This window comes from Corvus cornix, chromosome 3 (genome assembly GCF_000738735.6).
Source record: "Corvus cornix cornix isolate S_Up_H32 chromosome 3, ASM73873v5, whole genome shotgun sequence".
Classification (NCBI taxonomy): domain Eukaryota; kingdom Metazoa; phylum Chordata; class Aves; order Passeriformes; family Corvidae; genus Corvus; species Corvus cornix.
The window spans coordinates 76,392,749-76,413,098 of NC_047056.1; the positions used below are offsets into that span (position 1 = coordinate 76,392,749).

Here is a 20,350-nt window from a genome sequence, read left to right on the forward strand (position 1 = left end):
TAGAAATAAACAGACCATGTGAGACAACTAAACTGGCAGAATTGATACCATAACATTTACAGTTACATCACTTGGCTGGTGAAACTCACCTAAAAGCTGTGGCGATTTAAACATGCTTGTTCAAAATGTGCAACAGAAGGCCCAATTGGAGAATCTTCTGTATTTTCCTTAAAAGCACATCAGAGCTTCTCTCTTCACTAAACTGCCTTCAGCCTGCATGGTACAGCGCTGTATCCACAGAAGGCACAAGTGTGCATATGGGAGAAGAGCGGCAAGGCACGCTGCTGGTTGTGCATCAAAATCAGCTGACATCACACATTCTCGTAAGTTGATATCATGCTTCCGATCATCCCAAGGTATCCTATGGGGCTGTTTCCATTCCAGTTCTGCCCCTAACTTCAGTCGTATTCATAGCAAGAAATCCCTTAGCATGCGTACATGGATGCTTTCGGTTTTAGGCAGTGAGCCTGAGAAGTAATACAGGTAAAGATTCAAGCACACACGACTCAGCAGCTACTCATACAAGCAGGCTGAGGACAACACAGTTAGATGTGGTTGTCTGCTCAGTCTCCAGGGTTTTGTAATTTTCTTCTGTATGTCTATAAGAAAGAATGAATTTCTCCATGAATATTTTGATTGTGCTTATGTTTCTGACCCCAAGGTCTTGCTATTTCATACACCAAGCACTGGGCCAGTAATATACACCTTCAGTCAAGCTAGGCTAATCAAAAAAGAAATATTCAAATGAACTCTGCAGTGAAAGAGTGAGTTAAAGGACATTTTTGATAACATTTGCATGTGAGTCACTAAGCGAATGCAATGCTTAGAATGAACATTGCTCAGTAACTCCTCTTCACTTTTGTTGATTAAACTATTGGTTAACAATAGTCCACAAACATTTAGATATGTTTTGAGTAATGAATCACTGACTGCTTTTGTTAAAGTTTGGATGGATAAATAATTTTTAGGCCAAAAGTGATATGCGTGATCCTCACCCATGTTATGAAGTTATTTCTATTGTCAGAAAGTGGTCGGTTTTTTAAGTCCTACAATATAAATTCTAGTCCATGACAGACACCGATATAATGGAATAAAGGGAAATAATCCTCTTTTTAGAAATACTTATATGTGTTAAAAGATATGTAACTTTTTAAACAGTAATTATCTGCACAAATGACCTTTACATTTTTCACATATCACATCTTTCAGTCTCAAAAATTATCAGCAATCACAAGTTAGAATACACTTACTATGAACATCTATGAAAATTTACTGTTTGGCCGCATTATTTCTGGTTATACCACCCCAAAATGCAGAAGAGACCCACTGCATATTGCTGACGGGCCTGTATTCCCATTTTAACCTTTACAGATGTTCAGTAAGTTTTATTTTTTAATAAAATACCACTGGTTAAATACCTAGAAAAGTGAATATTTTTTTAAGAAAATTCCATTAAATACGTATTTGTCTGTTCACTCGACCCACTTCCCTTTATTACCGCTTGCGTTGGTTTCCCCCCTTTTCAAATTTGTTTTTATATTCTTAGACAATAACATCATATTTTAGAAAGCTTCTGCTGTCCTCAGCGTGGCCAACGTTGTATAAAGACAAACAGCAGATGGGTAAGAAGTGACACAACATAATTACTCTCCACCTGAAGTATTAAGTAACTTATTCTTGAATAAAATAGAAAGGTTATTTATCCACAATACCTTAAGCATCAACTGTCTAAATTAATCAAGCTATTAGCCTAGATTTTAACTATCATAAATGCTGTTTTCTAAATAAAGTAAAACACGACATCATGCCTTTTGTTCTTCATAAATTCTGTCTTCTAAACACAACAGGTTTGTCATTTTCAGCACAATAACCATGTCATCAATAATCTTGCCAATGTATATTGAATACCTTCCTTCCGTGAACTTTGTTTTCTTGTTCCATTTCTTTCTTTTTTTTTTTTTAATCTACTTATTCAAATCTAGTTTCTTGCTAATTCCGCTTGAGTTTTGGCTCTAGGGTACTGTCTCTCCTCGGCCAGCCAAGTCTGCCATCCAAGATGAACTGAGGGATGTGGTTAATGGAGACACTTGCTGTCTGGTTGTACAGAGATCACGCATGCCAGCCTCTTGTTCAGTCACTGCAAGGTTCACTTGTGGTAATTGGTAGGTTCATTTGCTGGTTGATTTGTCAGGTAGCAGCCTGTGGTCTGCAGCATGTGCCTATTCCAAGGCTACTGTTAAGAAACAAATGCAACTTCTCATCAATAGTGGATAAAAGAGTATCTTATTTTTTCTCTTAACGAAAGATCACATCCAAGACAGCCAGCCAAACACCGTATCTCTTCAGGAACACAGCCTATGCCTCCTTATAAACCAGGAATTTTTTAGATATATGATGTGGAGGTATCAGCGTACATCTATGCACTTGTGGGTCTATAGATTCAAGGCTACCTGCTCTAGAGGTAACATGATGTTTGTCAGATTGAAGGTCTGACCCTCTCAAGCTGGATTCCCCCATTTCGAACTGGCAAACTTCACCTTGATTACATATTTCAGTTCTGTCCAAACCAGCCTCTAGTTGTCTTGTCAGTTTGAATAACCTCAAAATCTCTATCTGCACCAGTAAATAAAAGAACAGTGTGCAATGTCTCCAAACATCAACTATTTGTGCTGTTAGAGCAGAACGTGGCCAGATCAGCTAGTACAAATGATGCCTTAGGTTTTAAGTTTTATATTTTTCAAATCCTGTACTGCCTAATGTTCAACTCTGAAGTTTCTTGTGGCCTGTTAGCTGCTGTTCTCTCATGCTGGTTGGACATAACAAGCCTCTCTAGGTTTCCACCTCAAGGACACCAGGTGCCAAAATTTGTAAACTAAAAACCTCTAAAGAGGGGGCAAACTTGGGGTAATTACATCATGAACTGAGGTTATAATTGGAGAATTAACCCTGATATGCAAATGAACAAAGCTTATGAAAGTGTGAAGAACCTGTGACCCAGGGTCCATCTTGGGTGTAGCCTTTTGACTGCCCAGGGTGTACCTATGAAGGCCCTTCAAATAAATACCTCCTTTAATTCTCTTATTCTTGTCTAATCTCTGTTTTTAGGTGGCCAACTCAAGGCATCAGTTTCCTAAATGATTCCTGGGCATGGGCAGATGAAATACCCATGGGGAGCCTGCAAGTGGCTACCTGATTTGGTAGTTCAGACAGCTGAGGATTGGGATACAGAAACTCCCCTACCAGGCCACCAGTGTGAGACAACGTGCACAGATGTGGCTTACCAAGACAGATTTGGCCAAAGTAGGTAAAAAACCACTGCCAGATGCCATAAGATGGGACCTCCTTATCATCATCTCTGTATCATACAATCATACAAGGGTTTGGGTTGAAAGGGACTTTTACAACTCACCTGGTCCAGCCCCTTGTTACAAGCGGAAACACCTCGAACTAGACCAGGTTGCTCAGAGCCTTATCCAACATGGACTTGAATGTTTCTAGGAATAAGGCACCTACCACCTTTCTGGACACATGTATGTGGGTAGTCCTGTCTCCCAAGTACAGAACAGTACCAAAGAACGACTGCATCACCTCTAACATCCTTGAATACAGAGAATGTACTTATATACCTCAAAGCATGGTTCTGGTCCTCTTCAAAATGCCCTTAAGGAATTCTCCCCATCTCTCTCAGAGGGTTCAAAAACCTGGCAGGACATCTACCTTCCTGAGCCATAAAACTGAAGAACTACAGCACCACTGATGTTTACACTGGTTGGGCTTTCTAGCAATACTTATTTTTGCGCTCTACAGAATCAGTTCTGCAGAAATAGTAGGCTCTGTTTCAAAGTCCTATGAGATCCCAGTGGTCGAACATGTTCTGGGCTAGCACAAATTTGGATGAGGTGGAAAACCTTGATTAGTGAGCACCTTTGGATGAGGTCTCAAATCCTTGATTAGTAATGAAACTGAAAGACATAACCTAAAAGGTTTAGGAGACTGAGTAAAGAATTTCAGCAGTTCTATTAAAATCCTATTGCAAGCTGAACTCACACTAAAATGGGTATCCTTTCAGGGACAGAAAGGAAAAAAAGGTAAGTTAGATCTCTTATGCTATAGCATCATAGCTCTCCTGATCTACTAAATGGTGTCCTTTTTGAAAATTATACAAACAAACAAGTAATCAACAGAACTTCTCATTTCTGTTTCTTTTGAAGCTGACCAACTGAAAAAGGTAAAACAGATTTTCTTAAAGTTTTGTGAGGAAAGTATAATCCTATAATGAACAGTGTGAACAGCAAATTTCATCCCAGAGTTAATTTCTATAGCCCATTTATAAATCTTTGTAATACAGGTTTGTAATGGAAATACTGACAGACCCTTAACAATAGTGCTGCTATAATGAGATTTGTCATTTATGATTAATTGAGGATAGTCTTAAAACATCTTTTCTAAAAGCATCTTCTTTCCATCGGATTTATTCCCCATAAAGCTATATCATAAAAATCAGTTCCCCAATTTTGTCAAGTGCCAGAGACATTCTGCTTATTTACCCTTAATGATAATACAAGCTTCTGACAAGTAATAATTTCATCTGTGTCACTTCAATCAAACTGATTTTTACTGAAAACCTACAAAAGCAAGGTCTAAGAATCTGCAGTGTTTTTAATAATGTATTTCTAATTGCTATACTGTTTTAAAATCTGTGAAATACAAATGGGTTTGAAACAAATGTATGCCTAATTATATGATTAAATTAAGAATACAAAAAAAAATATGGTTAGCTGAAGACTATTTAAAAAAATGTTTCATTCTAAATGTTTCACTTAGTGCATTAATACTACTTTGTGAATGCAGTTCGTTTACTCTCGTGTAATTGAATTTGCTTGTTAATCTGTTTCCAAAAGGTGTTCAAAAATACAGCTGTGCAAGCAAATGGAATTTTACAAAAATGAATATTTATGAAGATCCAGATTTCCTTATTCCCAAAGGAATGTTCAAATTTTACTCTAAATCTTTAAAAAGATTTTTTATCTTGCTTCTTGAGTATATTAGTGATGTGGGCTGCTTATTAATCAATGTTTAACAATGTAATTACAGCTGGTTTTAGTCTTACCAGATAACACAGATTAATAAATGACCTGCAACTAGTGAAGTGTGTAGAAAGGGTAATGAATTCCTTCCATCAGCACATTAATTTATTAGTAATAAACAAAGAGTATGATGAATTAGAAGAATTTGTAGAGTTTCTGAATATTGCACCAAAATTTCCAGATGAAAGCATTTAATCATGCAGTTTTCATTCATTTATTTCCTTTGTAGCAATTCTGTGAGCTATACTATGCTGGGACTTTCTTTTCTGAGCTGTGTTAAGCAGTCCATTGAAAGTCAGGTTCCAGAGTTTTATACCAGTTCACATTGATTCAGCTCAAACTGCTACACACCAATTTTACCTGTTACTGAAGTTAGCTCCACTTTGATGTGAACAAACTAAATTCTTTCCATATAGCAAAACAAAACGTAGCTGAGCAAAGCTGTCTCCTCACTGGTCACAGCTATGTGGAATTCCTGTGGACAACATGCAGCTGCAGGTAAAGAGAAGCAGCCTGATTAATGTGACCTAACTGTCAGTGAAGTGGGGTTATCACACATATCTGCATGGTAGAGAGATGTAACAGCAAAAAACATAAGCAAATGTAGCTTTAAAATAATATTGTTATTTTAGCCTCCTTATGAACTCTTCCGCCTTTTCATCATTTGGATACAGACAGACACCTTTTGAAATCAAAGCTACACTTTTCTAAGAATTGGGTAATTCCCTATGAACAGCAAAACTGAAGGTGAGAAAAAAAGTTAAGGCATACATAATACAGCATACCTGATGGCATCATCAGTAATTGCACCAAACAGCAACAAAACTGTTAAGTGACCATGACAGACCCACGGTGATAATCCAATACACCCCTCTGCACAGCACTGCACAGCACAGCAGCCTCCCCTTCTTGTGTCTTTACTCCTGCTACTCTGCTTCCCTGAGCCGCCCCTCTCCTCAGTTGGGCAGGGAGGAGGAGGAGGCAAGCTGTACACTTAATCTTCCCTCACTCCTCTAGTTCCTCCAGCACAGTCTTGAAACAGAGCCAAAACAGTGAGCGAGCAGAGTCACGTAGATCTGCTGTCCTCTCAGGTAAGAGAGGGTGCTTCCCGAGGACAGGCAGTACTACAGCTCAGTGAGGATGTGCAGAAGGAGACAGTTCAAACATCTCCTATCTCACTGTAGGTTACTGCAAGTCAAACTTCCCCTGGAACAACTCCCAGACTCCTAGAAAAATCAGGTGGAAAGCCAATGGGAGAAGAGGTGGAGAGAGAGCTCTCCATTCTCACAGAAGAATGTAGAATTTTTGTTCCTTTCAAAATCTAATATTATCCAGATACTTAATACCATAGATTTAAATTTTTTTAAATATCCAGATAAACAGCTTTTGAAAGCTTTAAATGCTGTAACTCATCACAAGTTAGATGTCTTAGAAATCTTAGCAGGTGCATAAAAACACTGACTCCAGGGGCTCACATCAGGTAAGGCTCAGGCTCACAACACTCAGTAATTGGAAGCATGTGTGGGGGACTGTCAGGACCTACTGTGCTTTGACCAACATCCAGCCCTATTACCTACGTGCATCTAAACACTGCACTGACTTCTGAGAGAATTGTATAGGTGGAAGAATTGCAACACTGACTCTCAAAGTGACACAGTGACAGAAGCATATCCAGGGGGAACCTGAGGGCACATCTAAAGGGAATTCACAAGCAGAAATCAGTGGGAATGTACAAGCTACGCCTAAAAATATGCATAGATTTCAGTAGGTTAGAATAGGCTGTAATGAATTATGTAACTGTCATGAATTCTTGCCAAAAAGCCCCAACTAGCATAATGTTGTTGCAATTATGTCAATTCACAGGAGATAAGAGACTGGCCCTCTGTAAACAGTGTTTTGTGCATGAAGCTGTATTATCTCTACGTTCCATTTATCTAAGACTACTGAATTTATGAGGAAATTATGTATGTAGACACATACATATGCATATTTGACAAATAAATGTACTGAAAAGTCTCAGTATGAACAGATACGGTACAGTACTTGTTTTGAAAGAAAAGTATCTTAAATAATCTCCTAGTGAATCCAAATTCAGATGAAGCTCTTGCCAGCTGCCAGCAGTTACTAACAGGTACAGTAGAGGCAGTGCAGACTTAAAGCTATGTTCTGATTTCAGCAGGAAGGAATGTGACAAACTAGCGTATTTTGCTGAGCCTGATTAAGCACCTAAAATCTAGCTTAATTATGCTACAGCTGGTTATATGCAAGGCACATTATATGGCAGGACAAAGAGGCTGGAATAGCAGTAAAGCCTCCCTGTTTTTCTCTAAGGGAGGAAAGCTTTTGCATAGGCATGCCACAAGAAAACCTTCAGAGCACTGACTTGCAAATCATAGTGAGGGGCAAAGCTAAGGCCAGGCTGGGGGAAGGAAGAGTGGGTTGGGACAGGGCTCCTGACAGCAAAGGCTGAAACTGGTCCTGCAGTGCACCAGGCAGCTTTAGGAGTATGCTATAATTTTACAGGACCCCAGAGCATTTTGGAATAAGATGAGGACATTTTCAGCTTACCAAATGAGAAGGACACAAAGGTGACTTAATGATCTCTCAGCCTGCCATGTCCTTGGACTGTAAGAGACACACAATGGCAAATTTTTGGGTGTTTTTGTTTTGGTATTTTTGTTTGTTTGTTTGTTGTGTAGCAACATACATTGACAAGCCTGTGACCATTTGGGGGAAAAACAAACTCCCACTACCCATATGGGATGATTAGGAAGATATATGTTAACAATGAAGAAGGAAAAAGAAGTGTAGATCTTTTCCCCTGGAATTCAGGAGGTATGATTTCTTCTAAAATATCCTTGGCAGATGCCCTGGGTCTGGCAGATTACCTTTTCTTTTTTCTTTTTTATCTTAATACTGGAAGTTCACTTAGGTAAGTTGATTACTTACTGTGGGGCTTACGACAGTAATACAGCAGTTATAGAAATTTTTCTGGGAGTGTACAAATGAAATAAGTGAAAGAAATTCAAAATCATATTACCTCACAGACAGCATAAATCTGAATTCGTTGGTTTTAAGGTTCAATCTGCCAGATATATTAATTCATTTCCTTTCCTGTAACATTATTTGAATATTTGGTTATATTTGAAAATGGGATAAAGAATAAAATTAAAAATTGAAAGGGAATAGAACATGTTAATTCATGTATCACAATAGAAGGTGTTGTTAATTCATGTATCACAGATGACTTTAATGTTTCAGATTTTGGATTTTTACTATTAGAAGGGAAAAAATAAAGTTCCAAAAAAATTGATACAAGATAGTCTTTTGAGTCTACCCAAAGAAGACTGTTAAGACCAAAATAATTACAGAGTGCAAGGTAGACACCTGTATAAAATTACAGCCTGGGTATGAGATTAGAAATTAGGTATTGGAAAATAAATGGTTATTTTAATCATAAACACAAGGGAAATATAGGATGCTCCAAGATATGTACTATGAGTAGCAAATATATTTGTTACCTATCAGATAAGTTGTAGATAACAGTGTGGCAAAAGATTATTCAGGGTAGCCAGAATTAAAAAAGGTTATGCATTGGATTAGAAACCATAACTCTAAGTAACTGAGCAACACAATGATAGATGAATTACTGTAGACAGCTGCCATGTTATTCATGAGAAAGAAGGAGAAAAGAAAAGAAAAAAACCAACTATTCAATCACATTGATGGGCTCTAAATTCATTGCAAGCACTTAAGAAAAAGACCTAGACATCACTAGCAACACTACAGCTCAGTGACAACTGCTTATTGTGCCATCATTAGGGAAAAAAAGAAAAGAAGGCAAAACAAACAAAACAACCCCTAACAGAAAAAACCCCAAACTGAAACCACCCCACAAAACAACCAAAACCTACAACAGAAAAAAAAATTGATGTATAAGGAACCACACCCCACTGCACCATTTAACTCTTTTTATCACTACAGTTCAAATCACCTTCTCAAGAAAAACATGTGCAAAAGGACAAATAAAGGATTTCTTGAAATTAAGTGCTTTTCACCTGAAAGAGCATGAAAGATACTTAGTGTTTAGTTAAGAGTGTCACTCTCATTCAGCTGGAGTATCACCTAGCTCTCACCTAGATCAATGGAACCACTTACATGAGGAAAACATTATCTGAGCTGAGACCTTAGAGAGGAAACAACTAAGAAATTGCTTGGCAAATGCATTATATAATTATAATTAAAAAAAAACCCCAAAACCCTATTGAATGGTGAGTGGGATGAAATTATCCATTTTGTGGTGCACATTTTCATGGGATAGAGATAGCTAATCTGGTTGCATGAAGGACAAAAGGGGACCAGAGGCAATGTTGCGATACTGTGATTTATACTTCTGTCTGTATTTACTGATCCAGGCAGGGGTTAGCTTGCCCTTTAGGGTCTACTACAGCAAAGCCTATTTTCTTCATTATAAAGCCACGTGGCTTAATTTTATAGAGGATTTGCATCATCCCTGCATTTGTATCAGAAAATTACTACTCTAGACAAACCAGAATTGACTGTATAAAGACAGTTTGTTAGGTACTTCTATTAATTTTGTCACACTATGGTAAATACTAAAGAAATCACATCCTGAAACTACAGTTGGCAAATTCAAGCCAAAAAGAAATGCACTCTGAATAAAGCATTACTTACCCATGAAACACACTATCACATGCACTTTCATATTTAAAGGAGATAAAATATGCAAGGTCTTGTGATTTAGTGTATCTGGCAAGCATCAAGTATCTGAGGACAAAACAAGCTTCCACAAATTAGTACGTGCATTACTTGTCAGAAATCTAGTTTACTTGAAGTGGATAATGAAAGATCAGTTTTGGAGAGAGGTAAAGCCACAGACCAGGACTGAAGTGGCAGTATATCTGCACAGAAACTTGACACAGTATGAGAATACATGAAAGACGGCAAAGAGGGAAATCTGCAGAGGGTTGTACTCCTGAGAGATGCAATCCTTAAATTATTCTACTTCAAGGAACACCTTCTCACATACACTTTGGCAGCTTTCCTGTCAGTAGTGATGCTCCACATCACTACACTTCCTGGATCTAGAGGTGAAAGCACTGGAACTCCTGCCATTGCAATCTGTAGTTTCTCTTTCAGAACTAAATAAGGGTTATTGCATCTGTTCTTTTATCCTCTCCCCTCCTACCTCCTAACACAGAAGGGAGATTGAAAGAAGAGATGCTTTCATGCTCTTTCACAGAAGGAAATTGAGAGATTGAGACTGACTGTAAGAGAAAGTAATATATGGAAACAGGAAATCTATTGGGTCTGATTTTTCACCTCAGCTGGGCTGAAAGAAGAATCTAGCACTGTCACAGATGGAAGTGATCGGATGTCACTTGTACTGAATAAGAACAGGAAGATACCAACCTCACTGGAGCATATTGCTAGAGTTTATCTGTTACTTACAACTAATTAACTAAATTACAATTTAGCTGCCCTTATGGTCAGGCTCTTCTGTGCACAATTTTTAGTATGACAAACATCATAGGAAAATTGAAGCTTTAAATCTCACAAAGAATTGAACTCAACAAAGAACTTATATGTGTGGATATTTCTTGTTGCACCTGGACACAAAGACACTCCTTTAATTCATAGGTGAGAACGGCAAATTATCTCCTTTCAGAATATCTCCAGATGCTATCACAGGATGATGGCACTGGCTTGTCCTGCTCAAGCTTCCCAGAGGAAGGTCCACAGCACAATGTGATATACTAACAGTCTCTGAAGAATGATCAACAAAGAGACAGTATGTTCTCCAAAGGCTCTTGTTCCTCAAAAAAGCAGTTTCCAAATTCAGGTTTATCAGGGAAAGATGTCTCACAGGACCCAAATGCAGCATACTTTTGGACCCTGTACACCTCTGCTGTTGTTCCTTGGGAAAGGCAAAAGCATTTTATGTTCACTGTATGTTTAATGTGAATTTAATTTGTACTGTTTTATAGAATGTATTTAATTTCCATTAAATGGCAAGATGACACACCATCATACCTCTATTTCTGGACAGTGTTTCTGAAAGTGTATTGAAAATTCATAGATTTGGAAAACATGATCTATGTATCTATTTAGCACAGTACAACTTTAAATCTCTTAAGAGAAAATTTGACAGTGAATTTTTATTACCGTTCTGATATAAGTAAAGACTTTAAAGTGTGAAGCTTTATGGAACTATTTTTGATTTGTGTTAACTAAAATAGTTTTAAAAAACCCAAAACCAAACCAGCATTTTAACTAGAAAAAAAACTTTTTATATGAGCATGCTTTTCAAACAATACAGTCTTGATTCTTTACAATTTCTATATGAACCAAAAATATTTATTTAATACATTTCCTTCTTTACTAGAATAGAGCTACTCTGACTTATAAATCCACCAGAACATCTGAAATAGTGTATGGAAAATTCTTCCCCGGTCCAGATTTGGAATGCAAGTGCCATTACATCTGTAAAACTAAATGCAAAGTCTGATATAATGATTTATTATACATATACTACTTATAAGTCAAATGTCACAAAGCCACTGAATTTTATATTAAAAAGGATACAAAAAATGAAAAAAATGCAAAGAAATGTGTACTACACGTTTCATAGAAAATCTTGTGCACAGATAAAGAACTGCTTAGGGATTGCTTAGAATAAGATCAAAAATTCAGGGCTTGAAAGATCTTCTATTACTTAAACCTAATTTCTTCTTTTGCTACTGTAAAACAGAGTTCAAGGAGGTTTTTGTCAAAACCAGTTTAAGGATCATTCTTCTGTGGACAGAACCAATACTCAATATCATTTACTGCAACTGTGTCTGAGGCTAACCTTCAATACCTTTTTGAAACTACTGAAATTTCACTTCAGCCCTGCACAAAGTAGGAAAGAAAGAATGGGTGAATCCTGAAAAAAGGAAATTTGTGAAAACCTAACTTTGTAGCTACTTTCAAATGACACTCATTACTTTATGTATGCTTATGTCTACCCCTAGAATTCATCCTATATTTCTTGTACCACAATTTCAGATCGAGTTGTGGTGAAGATAGTCAATTTTAAGGAGGAAGAAATTATTTAAATATTTCTCCAAAGTCTGCTTAGAGCTTTGCAGTTGAGTATAGAGAAGCTCAGCTAATATGAGGTTAGTACCAGCATAGGGAAGCTCGGTAATGTCAAGAAAATCATTCTAACTACAAGTAAAAATAATAGACAGAATCTGGCCTACAGTCTTGGGGTTAGGAGAAAAAGGACAAAACAGAGTAAAACAATAGAGAGACAATCTTGGATTACATTGTTCTTTTCCCATTAAACATTTCCTTTAGTGGTGCCTGAATAGTAACACATTGAATTGAATGATATTCCCAGATTCTTTTTTTTTTTTACCTTTTTTTTCCCTTCTTCTCTCAGAGGTTTTCTGCTGAAAGGAAAATCCAAATCTGAGGATTGTAGTCCATTTAGCTTGAGTATTTTTGTTCAGTTGTATTATATCACTTTTCTGTTTTTCTTTGCAGAAGATCTAACACAGCTGGGTGAGATGCAATACAGGATGTGCATCCTACAGAATACAATGAAGTATTAGAAAACACTACAAATAAACAGAGGAAAACAAAAAAGATTTCAAATTCTTCATCAATTTCACAAAGATTTAATGTGTGAGAAGCACAAAACACCACCCCCAACACTAACAGACACTCTAAATGTATATGGAACATTTTGGTGTAACAGTGAATACATCCACGACTGTTTTAACAAAGCAGTCCATATAATATGTCATCTTTAGCTTAATTTACAGTTATCAGGAAGACAGGGCATTTAAAATTAGTTGAGCAGGAAGAAGAATATACATTTCTCTTTAATCTCTTATTTAATTTTTTTATCCACTCACTCATGTACACACATATCCTTTGTGTGGTTAATGTATTTACATAACTTTGAGAATCCTTGCATATGTACAGATCCAATACATATATCATACACACACAATATTAGATTATATAAAACAATACAGTATAACCTGTATAAATGCAGGTGACAACAAAAATAACTGTCTGGCCTAATCCTATGTATGAAGGACAGGAATACATCTCATTACTATTTAAGCCTTTCTCCTGTAAATTTGTCCATTTAGCAAGTTTCTACATTTTTATAAACACGGTCATTCAAAGCCTCAACGCATTTTTTAGTTGACTCTGTAAGTTAAAAATTATCTTTTTGGCTAAGTGATGTAGTAAAATGCTAGCACTTCATGCTAGGAAATTGACGAGGACTAACTAGGTTGAAGACTTCCTACATCTTCTTTAATCACTGTTGCAATATATGCAACATGAAAACTAATTTCACCCATGAAAATTTGCCAAGAAGTCACAAAATCCCTGCATGTATTTAAAATAGCCTTTCTAAAAGAAGATAAGCCTACTCACTGTTCTATATAGCTCCCCTTTCTGAGTACACATGTATGAGGATGGGAATGACAGACGACAGAGGATGAGAAGAAAATCAAGAGTCTGTACTATGCCTACACTAATGGTATCCAAAGTATCAACAGAGCATTCTGAATGAAACACAAAAACTGTCATATTCTAAGCCATATTAATTATTCAGCAAGTGAAAGAAATACAGCATATTTTGGAGCCTCGCTCTACACCCTTCTTGGAAGTAACAAGGAGCCCACAGGGAAAGTGCTCAAAGCCCGGAGTATGGTGGCTGTTTATCCATCAGTGCTGAGCATTGTATTATTGTTATTACTAGCAGCAGTAATTCTAATTTTGCCTTATCTACCTAAAGGTTCCATAAACAAACCTCTCATAATTTAAATTCCCATTTATGGCATAACATTTTCTATATCAGGATCTGCATCTGCGCAAGGCTTGTTTCAGATTCTCGCATAATCTTGCCACCGAATTGCAATTACAGCCCCCTGTCTTCGTTGCCTTCGCTTGCTTCCGAGACGATAGTCACCTATTCTGTTTACATCGCAGTATCTATCCTCCGAAAGGACACGACGATGCACTTTTAGCGGAGCAGTACAAAACCCGGTCCGTGCCGCCCGGCATCGGCCCCGGGAAGGTTGCGTGGGACAGAGCTGGAAGCAGGGTTCGATCGGGGGTGCGCAGGGGGCGCGGAGCGGGCCCCGCAGCCGGGGCCGCCGCCTCTCGCCGCGGGGGCTGCGCGGCCCCGGTCCCGGCGCGGCCCGGGAGAGGAGCTCTCCCACCGCGCCACCGTGCCCCGCGCACCACGCTCCGCTCCGCGGCCTCATCGGGGAGCCGTAAGTTTTTGTGTCCGTCCCGCAGTTGTTTCACCCGTTGAAGGAGCGAGGGGTGTGTTTGGAGAAAGGAAAGCGGAGGGGTGGGGGCATGATGGATCCCCGGAAAAAGCTCTCCCGGTCTGCACGGTGAGCGCTGACAAGAAAGATCAGGCAAGTTCCTCTGTCCCTCGGGTTTCACTTTTTTTTTTTCCCTCCCCCTCCTATTTGAATTGTCTCATTGTTAGAGGATTACACGCGCTTCAGGTTACAACCGGAGAGGGCAGGGGGGAAGCAGCCGCTCCTTCCCCATCCCAAGTAATATCTATATTGCCATAAACCTGTTCTTCCTATTTGGGGCAACCCGGAGACGCGGGGCGGAAAACACGAACGCAACAGAGGGAAGGGATCCCAAGTGATGTCAGCCCCGAGGAACTTGATTTTTGTGGCAGGGCTGCCTCGGGGCACCATCCCACAGCTTCTGCTGAAGTTTTTCTTTCGGTGGCAGTAACCCAGGTGCGCGCTCAGCCCGGCCACGGGCGGGCACCGCGCCGGGGCATCGCCGGGACCCGCCGACGTCGGCTCGGCTTTGGGCTCTGGCCGGACCCTGGCCGGGACCCCTCTCTCGCGCTACCCCGGCGGCTGCGACCCGGGAAGAGCACACGGAACCCTGAGGAACGGATGGACGGACGTCCGCTTGCTCGCAGGACGATCGGGGCGGCCGCCTCCAGGCGCGCGGGACAGCGCCGGGAGCGGCCCGGGCTCGGCTCCCCGCTCGCGGCTCGGCCCCTCCGTCCCGGCGCGGCGCCCCGCGCGCAGCCCGCGGCTCCCCGGCACTGGCGGACACCCGACACTGCCGCGCGCTCATTGGCCAGCGCCGCCGGCCCCGCCCCCCCTGCCGCGGCGACTCAGGGGGCAGCTCGGCCCGCCGGCCACCGACTGCCGCTGCTGATTGGTCGGCGGTGGCTGTCGGTCACGTTGAGGGACGGGCCGCCCCGCCGCTGCGGCCCCGCCCCCCCGCCCTCATTGATATTATCGGCGCGCGGCGCGGGCGGCCGGGCTGCAGTCGGGGCTGGCGGGCGGCCGGCCCGGTGCGGGAGCCGGGCAGCGGCGCGGAGGTGGAGGAGAAGGAGGCGAAAGAGAAAGGCAGCCTGGAGGGAGGGAGCGCCGACCCACAGACTAGCACAGCAAATTCTCCACCGTCCTCTAGCACCCACCAAGCGGCGGCAGTGGCAGTGTCTAGAAATAGAGAGCTAGAAATATAAAATCACCCCGCTCCTGCACCATGGCTTTCCAAAGTAGGCTCCCTTCTTGGATTATTTTGTGCTCCGTCTGGCTGTTCCGCTTTGCACACACGGGGGAGGCACAGGCTGCAAAAGAAGGTAAGGTGATGCAGAAAACAAAAGTTTGGGCTTATTTATTGCTTTTGCCCACGAAGTCTATGTGGTGGCTTAGCAGGGGACCTTCCTCCCCGTGCCAGCTGCTTGTCAGCCCCCCTCTCAGGAAAAAAAAAAAAGATAAAAAGACTTTTTAGTTGAGGTGGGAGGGAGGAAAAAGCACGGCATTCACTGGGGGTTGTGCGTGTGTATGTGTGAGGGACCGGGACAACTGCCTTTGCTCCCAGGAATGAGGTTTGTGAGGCATTTGCACGTGATGAGTCGGAATGGGGCTGGGAGAGCCCCGGCCCGGGGGTCCGTGCAGGGGAGCGTCGCTCTCCCGTGCCAGCCCTGATCCTCCCTAGGAGGTGCAGGGAGGGCGGGTTACCTCGCTGCTCCCTTGGGCAGGGGCTGGGGGCTGACTTTTAGGGCTCGGGACGTTTGGTGGGAGGCAAGGCACGGCGCGGGGCTGGGGCTGCGGGGCGCTCCCCGCCGCTCCCACCGGGGGCCTGCAGCGCTCCGGCCCAGCGGGGCCGGGCACAGACCGCGGGAAGGAGCATCGGGGCGCAGTTTTGCGTGTCCCGGCCATGTCGGCTGGACAGGTATTTAGAGGGGACATACGGCCTGGCGTCGTGTGCCTGCAACGTGTGCTCTCCCCCGGCATCGCTGGAGAGAGGTTTAGGGATGGGTGTTTTACACTATCTGCGTATCACAACGGGGCTTCCCGGTTCCCATCAGTCCAATACTGGTATCTGTGTAAGGCGAACCCCGCACATTTATTTCCGCCGCGCACGGAGACAATCCAGGCAGTTTTGTATCAGAGACTGATGGAGGTGTTTAAAATCAATTCACAAAGCCCATCTGGGAATCTCTTTTTTCACGCTGAGAAAATCTGAAATGATTTAAAGGAGCGCCCTGCTCGCGCTTGACAGCCGAAGGCGAAGGTCCGTCTCCATCTTCGCGGGGGGAGCGGGAGGGGGGACGACACACGCGACATGACAGGCAAGGGGGAGTCAGGGCATTTTCGGTACCTCTGCATATGTATACGTTTGGGGTTCCCCAACCCCCGCCCCCCCGCCTCAGCTGGATGCGTCAGTATTTTTCATCAAACCTCTGGCATGCAATAAAATATCATTTGGAGCTTAAAGAAATACCTCAATTAAAATGTCCTCTGCCATTAAAAGACGAAGTCGATGGCGAGGTTAGAGAGGAAAAGAGGAGGGAGCCTTTCCGTAGCAGCATTTCGAAAGTTTATTTGGAGGGGCTGTAAAGCAGACGCCCTCACACGGGGAGCACTAACGCGTAGCCGTGGGGTGCGGAGCGGGGAAGAGCCGGGCAGACGGACAGGGAGGCAGGCGGGGAGGGTGCGGACTGCCTGCCCCGCTCTGCCCTACGGATTGCTCCGTGATCGGGTCTATGCCGGTGCTTCCCAGCAGTAGCCTGTCCCGGTTTTTTCTGTATTATACGTGTGTGGGTGGTTATATATATGCATCTATACCTAGGAGTGTGCATGTATAATGTCTGTATATTCGGGGAAAATCACCTAGCCAAAGGAGGGTCAGGAGGGGGCGAGCGGCAGACAGGGATTGATAGCGGCTACCTGCTGCAAGCACAGAAAACTCCGCGGAACAGAGAAACAAAGAGAGGGTTAAAAAAAAAAAAAAAAAAAAAGGAAGTAACTTTGCAGGTTCACCGCGGGCCTCGCCGAAGGGCCGGTGGCGGCATCAGCCCCGCTTGGTTTCCTACCCCTCCCCGCTGGGTACGGAAGGCGGATGGGAGGTGTAAGAGGCTGAAAAGTTTTCCGAGTTTCCCTTCTGTAGCTCAGTAGAAACCACGGTGAGATGCTGGAGAGGAACGGGGCAGGGTCCGCCTGTCTCTGTAAGCGAGGGAGTGACCGCGTTACCTGCGGAGCCCTCTGCCAGCGGCCGGGACCCTCGTGGCAAGCGCAGACACGGGGAGAGGGCTGTCCCTTCGCTCCGTGGCTGCGAGAGCTCGGGGCTCCGTTCTGGGGTCGCTGCCCCGGGCGCTTCCTCCCAAAACCGCGGCTGTCGGGGGTGTGGCGGGGGCAGCCAAGCCCCGCTCTTCGGCCGCCTGCGCGCAGCTCCGCGCAGCGCCCGGAGCGCGACTGCGGCTCCCCGCGGAGGCGAGAGGCCGCTGCTCCCCCGCCTGCGCGGAGCCCCGCGGAGCCCATTCTCCGCGGCCGCGCCCCCGCGTTTCGCCCGCCACCTCTCTGCCTCCTTTCGCTTTCCGCCGCGCCGCGGAGCAGCTCCCCCGCGGAGGAACCGCGCTGGGGTCCCAGTGCTCTCCGAGCGCAGGAGGCTGCGGATCCCCCGCGGCTACCGGCGGAGTGCGCGGGGCGCGGCGCTGTTCCCCCGCATCTCTTCCCCGCGTTGCTGAACGAGCCGTGACGGCCGCGGGGCTCCCCGGGCTGGGAGCAGGGCAGCAGCCGCTGGCTTGGAGAGCTCTTCCCCGGTAACTTTGGATGCCAGAAGGAACGCCAGGATTTCTTTGCCAGGGGTGTTTGCAGAGCAGGGGTTTGTGTGTTGGGTTTTTTTTTTTTCCTGTTTCTTTGTGGGTTTTCTTTTTGTTTGTTTTGTTTGCTTGTTGTCTTTTCTTTCTCTGATGTGCTCACCCGTTGCTACGTGATGGAGAATTACTGCCAAATAAAAAGTATAATGAATTGCAGCCATAGTGTATTGTGCTGGTGCTGAAACGGTTAAATTTTTGGTGGTACCTTTTTTTTCATACCATTATAAGTGTTCTTTTTTAACAAGCCACTTATACCACCTGCTTTTCTAAAGAAAGTGTTACAAAGTAAAGCCTCTTGAATCCAACCTTAATGACATAAGCAGGTAATCTTTCTAGAGGGAGACTATCAAACTTCCTTAATGAGTAGTTCCACTTCATTACTGAAATACAGGCCTGGAAGCTACCGTTTTGTGTGCATCTAACATTCCATGTATTACTGTATGAAATAACTTTTTTAGGCATCTTATCTTTTTAGTAATTCACTGAAATTTTGTGTTAAATTCTGCTTGGAGGAAGAACTAAAGCCAGAATTAAAATTGTTTCAATAGACCTGACAAAAGTTGCTTCAAGTTACACCCTTAAGTCACACATCTAAATATCTTAGTGCATAAATGCTATGTGTAAAGCTATAAATAGCTTTATAGCTAAAGATATACGGAATAGGTTAAAATTAGGAATTTTACTAAAGAGTTGGTTTATTAGGCTGTGATTAACCACTTTTGGAGGTAGGGTTACATTTAGCTGAAAATAATTGTGGTGCTGCTAGAACTGATACATTTCTGTATATAAATGTCACCATGACATGAAGATTTTAGGAAGCTATTACTATAAAGTGAATTAGTCTGATTTTGTGTATGTGAGGTGTGAGGTAATTGCAGAGTCTTTTTTTTTTTTTCTGTATTCGTGGTTGTCATTTATTTGCAGAATTATTGCATTATCACCAAAGGGAAGTATTTTTCACTTTGACACTCAAAAAAGACCATTGCTTTTTCAGTGCGACTCTCGGCAAGGTATAGACCAGTCCCGTCTAAATCGGTTTGGAAATGTGTTGAAACGTTTGTGTGTCTGTGTGCTTTAAGCTGATTGTAATAACCAGCATATGGAAAATGTCCTTATGAAAAAGGAGAGGGAGGGAGCATGCATCTTAATGACTGATTAGTAGCACTTCAGAGCACTAAAAAACCTCACTTTTTTTTAAGCAATGAAATTATAAAGATTTATGTATATCTGCTTGTATGTGAATGGTACATAATTTAATTGTCTATTTACAAATAAATGCCTAGTTGTGATTGCAGATAATTTTTTTTAATAATATGAAGAAGAAATATTAGTCTGTACAAAGATTATATTCATTCCATCACTTTTTAAAATTCTTAATTTGTTCCTTAGTTTTATATCCCACCCCTTGTTATATTTAACAAGCTGTGGAATTTCATTTCTTTCTTCATTTTTTTTTTTTTTTTTTTAGTAATATTGCTGGACTCTAAAGCACAACAGACAGAGTTGGAATGGATTTCCTCTCCTCCCAATGGGGTAAGTACTACAGGCAAAACTTAAGTTCCTAAGGATGAGTAGTTATTTTACTGAAGCAGTTGAAAGACCTGCTTTAAACTAGCTCCCTCTCATATTTCTCTCAGTAATCATACCAAGTGTTTATGGCTTCATTTTTAGAATTAAACCTCAGGTTACAATGTACAAATGTACAAGCTAATTAAAAACAAGTGGCTTTTTGGAAACTTTTGGTACCTTTATGTTTTGTAGTGTATTTCTTTGTGCTGTACAAAGGATTACACTGTATATTTGTAACACAGTATTTTAAATCACTTCTTTTTTCTTCCTTTAGAAACAACAGATCTGCTTCTGTGTGGAAACTTTCTAAAAATATGTTTTTAATTTTCTGTAGAATGGGTGATCATAAATATGTTTACGATGTTTTCTTTGTAATTGAATAGCACAGATTGAAGTGCTCTAAAATAAAAACATTTATATTGCAGATGTGTTTGAAATGACATTCCAAACTTGAAACATCCCTAAGTCTTGAGGACCTCAATATCTGGAACTAGGCACGAATTATGTG

The 20,350-nt window shown here is 42.0% G+C and overlaps 1 protein-coding gene across 7 annotated transcripts in view; it reads left to right on the forward strand.

Moving 5' to 3' along the window:
- The first annotated feature begins 15,444 nt into the window (after nucleotides 1-15,444).
- EPHA7 (EPH receptor A7) overlaps nucleotides 15,445-20,350 on the forward strand; it is a 202,450-nt gene continuing 197,544 nt past the window's right edge. For all 7 annotated transcript variants that reach the window (XM_010404019.4, XM_010403976.3, XM_010404012.3 and 4 more), the window contains exons 1-2: nucleotides 15,445-15,750; nucleotides 19,742-19,806. In XM_010404019.4, coding sequence (XP_010402321.1) covers nucleotides 15,654-15,750; nucleotides 19,742-19,806 — 162 coding nt within the window. In that variant the 5' untranslated portion in view covers nucleotides 15,445-15,653. The remainder of the gene's footprint in view (nucleotides 15,751-19,741; nucleotides 19,807-20,350) is intronic.